General features: G+C 44.3%; 1 protein-coding gene across 1 annotated transcript; it reads right to left on the reverse strand.

The window, feature by feature from the left end:
* Positions 1-9,257: 9,257 nt before the first annotated feature.
* On the reverse strand, positions 9,258-9,788 carry LOC126474536 (helix-loop-helix protein 2-like). The gene is made up of 2 exons (XM_050102008.1): positions 9,495-9,788; positions 9,258-9,452 (listed from the first exon to the last, which is right to left on the reverse strand). The coding sequence occupies exons 1-2, from the start codon at positions 9,786-9,788 to the stop codon at positions 9,258-9,260; spliced, it is 489 nt and encodes a 162-aa protein (XP_049957965.1).
* Between the last annotated feature and the right edge of the window lie 350 nt (positions 9,789-10,138).

Genomic DNA, 10,138 nt, shown 5'->3' on the forward strand with positions numbered 1-10,138 from the left:
ACGACATTATTTGATTTTTGCTCTTTTGACGATGTCTGTGGACGAGTTGTTATACAACATTATTTTCTTTTACTGTGCTTGTTCTGACGACGTTTATTGTTATTTTCTACTTCATGTAACTTATTCGATTTTACGTTGATTTCCAATACTGTTCAGGTAACACTGAAAATGTCTTTGGTGACCGAAATCGGGCGTGGTGACAAAAAATAAAAGTGCAACAGGTGACTTTTGATTCCAAATAACTACTAAAGTTGCGGGCTCCTCAACCATCAAGTTCTACAACCTGGATAAGAAATAATTCTTGTGTTAGAACCAGAAGCGCAGTAGACGTTCTGACATTTGCAATGCTATGCTGTTACTTTACTAAAGGCCTTAGTAATGAGAATGTAATAATCACGCCTTTTGCTGCATTGCTCAAACTCTTAGCGACCCGGTCATAATATGAATTTTAATACAATTGTCACGTTTTTAGCAAATTTCCTTTCGTTACGTGTCCGCCATTGTGTACAGGGGCCAGCCTAGATGTAAGCAGATGCCCTAAGATTTTTCTCAGACAGGAACGTAATCGAAAGCGACACAGATATATTACACATGTCGAGAAGCATCTACTATTTACAACCATAAACAAATACGTTTTCACATACACTCCAGGTCAAAAGTTTTTGACAACCTATCGCAACCATGGATTTGCGTTTAGAACAGGGATTTAGTTTTGAATATTCTATCATTACCTCTCTGTTAATAAAGCAATTATAAACAGGTAAAGACTAAACGCCTCTGTTATGCATTTGACTAGTGTCTGCTTAGACGGGAGCTGATAAATATTCACAGCAACACTGACGTGCCTTTACCTAAGACGTTTCATTCGAATAGGCCTCATTACGTCAGCTGTGTGTGTAGAGATCAGTTCGCATTAGTTTACAGTACATTTTGTGCATCTAGCAGTGTGTTTGTACACCTGATCGGGTTCGTACCATGTTATCTCTACATGTGACGAAAATAGGACACTGGAAACTGAGAAACGTGCGTAATTTAGCTCAGCAATAGCAGCGCTATTACAGTACGACAGTAGTACCAGGAGTTGGCATAGTTCAATCTACAATGGTGTATATGAGTTCGTAGGCTTACCCTGCGTAATAAGTCTTGAAAGTCTCTTAGGGTTTGCTGCCGGATCCTAAAATCAACTCGATTCGATATTTCGCCGATCCAAATGGTTGCCATCTTCAGGAGAATGCTGCTTCTGCTGATGAGTCCCGCTGAGAACTGACACCAGGCTGCAAATTGATGTCGTATATAGGCCACCGTACCGTATGCGGAGCATGCTATACCCATCGCTGTTGCTGCGCTCCAAGACAGGGCAAGTGGTGTATACAATGCAGCGGTTCAGTCAAACTGGTGGCAATGGAAGTATTTCACGCAACATCATACAGGGGATATCAGTTCATATGTAACCAGAGTAAACCTCGGAAGATTCGTACTGCACCAGAAATTCGCGAAGAACTAAATAGTGCCGGCCGGGGTGGCCGAGTGGTTCTAGGCGCTACAGTCTGGAACCGCGCGACTGCTGCGGTCGCAGGTTCGAATCCCGCGTCGGGCATGGATGTGTGTGATGTCCTTAGGTTAGTTAGGTTTAAGTAGTTCTAAGTTCTAGAGGACTGATGACCTCAGCAGTTAAGTCCCATAGTGTTCAGAGCCATTTGAATCATTTAAACTAAATAGTATGCTAGTAGTTTCGCTCCCTGTCTCAATTACGCAACATCGTCTTCGTGAACAAGTTTTAAACGAGTACATACCGGTCAGAAACCCTGTATTCCGAAAACAAAATAAATCGATCTGTCTGCAATGGACACAGCAGCATAAAACCTGCAGCGTGCAGCAATGATTTTAGGTGTTATTCACGGATGAATCCAAGTTTGTGGTATTTGGAAGATAACGTCTATTGTTTGTTCGTCGACTTCGTGGAGAAGCTATGAAGAGTCAGTGTGACACCAACGGTAAAGCGTGATGGAGGATAGGTCCATACATGCCGTAGCTCTGTGGATGACAAAGTCAGTGACCTAATGAGAATTAACGGAACATTAAAGAAGGAAGGATATCTCAGGATACTGATCGACAATGCAGTTCCATCTGGCAAAGTAGTGTTTGTAAATTATGCAAAGGGTATTCGAATAGAAAATAGAAATGTGGGGATATGAAGGATATGATTTGATCAAGTCAGTCACATGACTTACATTCCATTGAACTCTTATGGAATTAACTTGAAAGAAACGTCAGAAAATTGGGTCGTCTAATGTTGAAGATCTTTGGTCGGAAAAATCTCAGAATCTTAATCTCCGTAATATCAAGAGTTTGTGCAGCCGCTGTCAGGGCAAAGGGTGGATTGATTGAAGAGGCAAAAATTTAAACAGTATGGTATTGTACTTAATGACACAGAGAGAAAATGGTTATTTGTTGGTCTATTTAGTTTTTACGATGTGTCTATTCACTGAAACAAAGTATACAGTTTTTATCATGGGTGATCGAAAACTTTTGACCCGTAGTGTACATATTGCTCCAGAATTAAATTAAAATTATTGTCCCTCCTACGGTTCCGACCAAGATTTCTGTGGAGGTTTCCCTTGATTGCAAGGCAGTGCCAGAATTGTACATGCGCTTCCACATGTTCGTGTTCGGGACCCCCTTCGCCCCACTGCCAGTGCAGAACACTCATCCGGGTCTACCACAAACGTTTCCTACATGGTCTCTGGATCAATGTGTTAGCCTCGAAGAGCGCGTAGATTCTGCCGTGGCTGCGAGTTAGATTGATAGCCATGTTATTGCACCTCTGTGGATTAGATTAGAAGTATATTTGGTTCCAAAGGATGGCGAGGAAGTCTTCCACGATGTAGAACATATCAGAAAACACGAATACACTACAAATATTTACAACGAAAAAAGAGATCTGCTAATGTAAGTATCTTCCACAGATCCAATATGAAATGGTACTCATGGACGTGGAATAAGTAAAAAAATCTTTGTTATGGTTTCATTTAAAATTTAATAACAAGCTTGGCTCAAAAGATGTAAGTGTTCGTTACACTAACGTGTATGCGATAATTCTTAGACTATTTTAGCCACATACCATCATTAAATGCAAAAATCATTTTACAGTACTTATTTACATTGATCACTTTACTGAAGTAAATTTGTACGTAAGTCAGATAGTACGTAATAATAGCATTATGTGATGTTATTAACAACAAAGCAGTCAGTTGGTTTTTTTAGAAATCCATCCGTGCAGCAGGAGAGGTTGGCCACTAATAAATGCTTTAGCCTCCTCTCAAACTAAACTTAATTATGAATTAAGACCAAAAAGCAGCTTTTTGGACTTGATTCATAATGTCTTTACACGACTTATATCGAGCTGCGGGCCCATTGGAAACAAAATTAAACTTTATTATTTATTACTTATTTTGGTTGCTGGCAAGTTGGTGAAAATGTATATTGCTCAATGAAAGACACCTTTCCCGGCCAAAGTAAGTGAATATGAATCAATGTGAAGATGACTTTGATTTCCAGTAATGATTCCAAGAGCAGAGCTGGTGGTTTGAAAAAGAGATCTATTTTTAATTACAAATTTCATTAAGGAGAAATATGTAGGAAAGCAGTCGTTAGTATTCCTAGTTCCTCGGACAGGCGTCTGCGGACGTTCATAATATTGCATGTTATTGACTCTGAAGACTTTATGAAAGCAAGTTATGCTAGTTTTCTTATTTTTCAAACCAATGTGTATGACATCATCCGCATTGCAAATACAGATCTGTTTAGCCGCTTGAGTAGTTTTGTGGCATGTTCCCCTCTGACATGAATTTACACAGTCCAGTCACATCAATGTGACCACCATGTACGTTCGAACCCAGGGGCGGAGGACGGAATGCAGTGCAGTTGTTGTCGCTGTGCGGTAACGGAGAAATTTATTTAACGGCCAAAATGGCATGACCAGTAGCGTTTGGGCCAAGAGTGGATGCACTTCGCAATGTGCTAAGTTTGTGATGATGATGCTGCTTTGTAAGGCGCTCAACAACGTGGTCGTCAGCGCCCGTACAAGTTCCAGTCTTTCCATTTCCAGTGTCACTACTACTCAATTGATGCTGAGATGATAACACAGAGGTCCAGTCCCCGGACGGAGAAAAGTAAGTTTGTAAACTATTCACGTGCCACCTTGGTTAAAGTATATCATGAAAGGCAAAACGGCATCTGTGGTGCACCACGGGCGATAGATGATAGGTGTGAAGGATGGCTGCGACGATGTGTACAGGCGAACAGATGTGCGGCTGTTCAGCAGCTGACTGACCAGATGAACCAAGGGCCTACCAACAGGGTCTTCTCAGCGTTAGTTCAGAAAACATCGCTGTGTTTGGGCCTCTACAGCAGAGCACAGGCTTGGTTTATGCGCCCATGCTGACTGCTGTTCATCAGCGACGAAGGCTGAAATTTGCACGACAATACAGCAACGGGGCATCCACTGAATGGAGATAGGTGGCCTTCTCATATGAATGACGTTTTATGCCCTATCGGACATATGGCCATTGAAGTGTCTGAAAGCAAATACTTCGCAACAGTTGTCGGAAGAGTCCAGGCCAAAGGACATCGCCTGGTTGAACTCGTCATTCAGTTAGGCTCAGTGCATCAACCCAAATATGCTTCTGCTCTTGGATGCCATGTCCATCCCAATATGCAATTTATTTTTCCTCTTCAAAGTGGCATCTTTTTGAAATAGTGCTGGAGAAACTCAGAGATCCCAATGTAATACTTGACATTAATTACAAAACTAGATAGCAATGCCACATTTATTGAAAAGTAACCAGTTTCGATTACCAATGTCATCTTCAGACCTTCAGCCATATAGATGAACTATTGGTTGTGCATGGCGCAGGAATCATTAATAACGATAGTCAACTGCTCTATCATCATGACGATCGTCATTTAGCGTGTGAGGTGGCCATAATTTCTCACCTTACAAGCACCTGTCCACATACTTTGCCGTGATCTGCAAACACAATTAGTTATCATGTCATAGGTTGTAACATCGTATATATGAATATATAAAAGAGACTGACATTGTCGCGTACGCCTAGTAAATAATTGTTAGCGCTTATCGTATGAAAGGTGACAGATTGTCTTTATTATCAGAACGGCGTAATGAATGATTGCCTATACTAGTAGAGGTTGGAACGACAGTGGAAATGAAGCGGCAGGCGGAACTCAAGCCCAGGATGGAAGTCCCACACAGCTGTGGTGGTTCAGCTCCACACAGGAAGAGCCAAGACGGACAGTCGGGACACCAGAGCGCGAAGACACAATACAGGGGCGACCGGCCGCTATTGTAGTGGGGCCGGAAGGATAACCGGATAATACTTCCAAACTTTGCAAACCTTGGGCGCAGGTGAGAGGAACGATGAAGCAGCACCTCGGAAACCACGCAGGCTTCGTTATTTCTAAGCATTTTTACTCAGAAGCATACCATTTTATGAGTATAGGCATTTCCTCGCAAACTTTCTGCGCTGGACGACAAAAGACTAAAATACGGTTGGTCGGCGTTCGGAATAATCTGTAGAGAGGGAGAGTATTACGTGGTTTCGGGAATATGATTCGTTTTCGGAAATACGATAGTGGGGAGCTGAGTCTTGCTGGGAGGCCAGCGGTGGAGAGACGAGGTCTTCCGTTGTGAGCGCCCGTATGTGACGGTCGCTCGATATCAGCTTTGTTGGTACAGACGGAGTTGCTATCTTTGTTCTCAGGAGAGTTTATAGTTATAACAGTTAGGCACTGTACTGTTGCGAACCTATACGACTCTGGACTTCACCTCCAGGTTGGAAGTTGTCGTTGAGTACACAGCGTTCAGTAATGGAGAGCACTTCCTCTGCCTAAACTTAGGTTGGCACGTTATCTGAACTCCGTCCTTGTGGCTAGGAGTTCGCGTTTCTCGTCTGTAGAACACAGAGAGGAGAAGACAGTATTATATTAGTCAGCAGACCGCCTTCTGCCGTCCTAGTGTTTGAAATAGTTTATTTGTGGCTGGAGTTCTTCCATCGTCACAGACGAGTACGAGAACCATCAATTCGACGCACCGGACGCCGTACATACGATGATATCGCAAATTGCTTCGGCTTATTAGAGCTATAAAAGCTAAACAGCTGTGATCACAGTAGTTTATTTCCACTGAGGTTCCACACCACCGTAGATCATCTTTGAAAGTAGTGTCCTCTAGTGTTTGCTATGTAGATGATGTCAGTCATTTTACATTATTGATATTAGACTGCGCAGTCATAATAAGGGGCAGGGTTGGGCAATTGATCAGTAATTTTACTTAGGAAATGTAAACTTTGTAATATAAAGGTTTTTTTTAATCTACAATAAATATATAAGCAGGAACAATGATTATCATTTAGTAGGATTAGTTCCCTTCATTATTCATTTATGTTTAGATTGTAATTTGTAGAATTAAGAGATCCTAAAATCTGTTTCAGGGGGTAGTAGGACAGTGCCAAATCTACATTTTAGCGTTTATTATTTTTCGTTGCGCACATTCATTTTACACCTGCCTGGAGTAGCATCTTAAAAGCAGTTCCTACACCATGCACCGCCGTTGTCCAATAGCGTGGTTAAAGATGATCACGTGGTTACCGAAACCAGTCACCTTTTAATGAAGGTACCTTTCAGTCACCCTGTTCGCAGTGTACGCAAGTGACCGAAGAGCATCAGGATGAGTTTACGGTACTATCCTGGCCACCGAACTCCCCGTATTTAAACCCAATCGAGAATGTCTGGGCGCGCCTCGATGGGGCTGTTCGCGCCATGGATCCTAACCGAGACACCTGGCGCAGCTGGCCACGGCAGTAGAGTTGGAATGTCTCTACATCCCTGCCGATACCTTAAAGAAGCTGACTGACACTCTTCCTGCACGTTTCGTAACGATTCGCACTGCGAAGGGCCATTCGTATGTACGGACATGCAACAATCCTCGGAAGCATTCTTTCCGGAAGAGGGAACGTTAAGATCTCGGGAAAGTTTTCGTATCATCCTGGGAGCTTTCGCTGTTCTGAAAGGAGCAATGGAGCAAATGAATTGTGCATCTGTTCTTATTATTCATGTTTTGAAAAGGTGGTCACATTAATATGACTGGACAGTCTACGAGGGTAAGTCAATTATGATCAGCAATTTAGTTATATTTGTGTTTATTTTGGTAGTACTGTCGTTTTACGTTGATGACGCATGCTTTGTTTATTTGTTGTTATATCTTTGAAATTTTTAAGCTGGTAGGTTAGTTTCGTTATCGCTGCCCTGCTGTTAATCATGGCTGCTCCGCTGTCTATTTGCACCAAAGAAGAGCAACGTTCAGTGATCCGTTCTTTGTGGTCAGAAGGTGTACCAGTGGCCGAAATTCATAAAACACTTTCGGTACAGTATGCGAACAGTGTTTTGCCACTACGGAGTGTCTACGAATGGATTGAAAAATTCCGAAATGGTCGTACATCTGTTAGGCACGATGAAGGAGTCGGACGACTGTTTACCGCCACAAATGAAGAAACCATTGAGCGTTCACGTGAAATGATTCTCTTAGACGATTAACTATTGACGATGTGGTACGTCGTCTGCAAATTAGTCAAGGTTCTGCCTACGAAATCATTCACAACAGGCTTGGGTATCATAAAGTTTGTGCAAGATGGGTCCCAAAACAACTCACACAATTGCATAAACAAATGAGCTTGGACATCTGCATAAAACATTTGGATCGCTATGGTAATGAAGGGGCCAACTTTTTAGACAGGTTCATTACTGGTGACGAAACATCCATCATTACGAGCCGGACAGTGAACGGCAGAGTTTGGAATGGAAATATCCAAATTCGCCGTGCAACAAAAAAATTCAAGACGTACCGCCGCAGGAAAACTGATGCTTACGGTTTTTTCGGACGCACAAGGTCCAGTACTGGAACATTATGGGGAAAGAGGCACAACAATAAACAGCCTGCAACTCGAAGCAAACGCCGAGGATTGTTGTCAAAAGGTGTTGTGTTGCTGCACGACAATGCACGTCCGCATACTGCTGCCCACACTGCTGAAACCCTCCTCAAATTTGAAGTACTGGATCATCCTCCATATGGTCCCGATTTTGCCGCTTCTATCACTTGTTGGTCCACTCAAACAGGCATTAGGTTCCGTTCGGTTTTTTGGAGGAAGAGACCAAACAGCGAGGTCATCGGTCTCATCGGAATAGGGAAGGACAGGGAAGGAAGTCGGCCGTGCCCTGTCAAAGGAACCATCCCCGCACTTACCTGGAGCGATTTAGGGAAATTACGGAAAACGTAAATGAGGATGGTCGGACACGGGATTGAACCGTCGTCCTCCCGAATGCGAGTCCAGTGTGCTAATCAGTACGGCACCTCGCTCGGTAGGCATTAAGGGGCCGTCGATTTGCCTCGTACGAAACTGTGAAAGAAGCGGTGAATTCCTGGCTCGCAGTTCAATCGAGAACCTTTTTTTTATGAGGGCATCAGGAAGCTTGCACAACGATGGACCAAGTGCGTTGAAAAGCTAGGAGACTATGTTGAAAAATGATGTTCTTGTAAGTTTCTTATTTGATTACAATAAAATTTTATAACTATTTTCAGGATAATAATTGACTTACCCTCGTATTATCGAGTTGAAATTCCAAGAATTTAACACTCTCTGCTTCTTTGCCGTCATATTTTTAACTAATCCTGAGGAGAGTGATGGGGAAGGGGTACCTGTCACAAGCCCTAAATTGCAAACGGTGTGCTTTTTCAAATTTTTGTGACGTAGTATTGGCTAGCAACCATGTATTGAGTCGACATGACTTAACGAAGGAGCAACGCCTCTGAAGATGTCCAGCGCAGTTCTGGACGAAACGTCAGGAACAGAAGAGTTTCGTGGACCATTCCCTTACGTACCGACAGGCTTACCAAAAGCAGTGCCATCCGGTCGTAAAAGCATTCTATCATTTATTAATGTCCATGTATATTAGATTAATACATTTTTCTTTGAGTGTATATGATTCGCTAAGTATTACGGTGTTTTATTTTGTCTGAAAAACAAAATAGATTAGTCATCTGGAAGTGTGAAGGAGAGGAAGGAACGTTTCCGTATCTGGTATTTACATAATGCAGAATGTGCACCACTGCTCGGTGCGGTCATGGGTCTCAAGATGATGGCGAAATGAGAAATGCGCCGCCGCAGTTGCCGGTGTTCCGGCAACTACTGGCTGCCGCAGAGCGGGTGGTGCTGGTGGCGCGGGGAGGCGGCGAGCAGCGCCTGCAGGCGGCGGATGTGCGCGATGGCGGCGCGCAGCACCTCCAGCTTGCTGGCGGGCCGGCGGCCGGCCACGGCGGGCAGGCGGCGCCGCAGCCGGTGGAAGGCGTCGCTGACGCTGCGCACGCGCTGCCGCTCCCTCTCGTTGCGCCGACCGCCGCCCCCGCAGCAGCCGTGCTCGGCCTCCGCCTCCGCCTCCGCGCCCGGCAGCGGGATGCGGTTCTCCGGCAGGAACGGGTCGCGGGGCCGCCGCCGCGGGGAGGAGTCGTCGCTGCCGCCGCTGTCGTCGCTCGGCACCCAGTCCGCCCCAGCCGTGTCTGACGTCACACGGCAGCAGCTCGAGTGTACGGAGCTACACGGCACAGCGTTGCTGCAAGCTGCAGAAAGCGTGCTTTTAATATCAGGGCGTGTGCCGCAACTACACAGGAGGAAGAACGTTCCAGTTTCCACCAAGTACGTGACTACCGTTTGGGTCATGGTCCATACAGGGTGTTACAAAAAGGTACGGCCAAACCTTCAGGAAACGTTCCTCACACACAAAGAAAGAAAAGATGTTATGTGGACATGTGTCCGGAAACGCTTACTTTCCATGTTAGAGCTCATTTTATTACTTCTCTTCAAATCACATTAATCATGGAATGGAAACACACAGCAACAGAACGTACCAGCGTGGCTTCAAACACTTTTACAAGAAATGTTCAAAATGTCCTCCGTTAGCGAGGATACATGCATCCACCCTCCGTCGCATGCAATCCTTGATGCGCTGATGCAGCCCTGGAGAATGGCGTATTGTATCACAGCCGTCCACAATACGAGCACGAAGAGTC

Source organism: Schistocerca serialis, chromosome 4 (assembly GCF_023864345.2).
Source record: "Schistocerca serialis cubense isolate TAMUIC-IGC-003099 chromosome 4, iqSchSeri2.2, whole genome shotgun sequence".
Taxonomy (NCBI): domain Eukaryota; kingdom Metazoa; phylum Arthropoda; class Insecta; order Orthoptera; family Acrididae; genus Schistocerca; species Schistocerca serialis.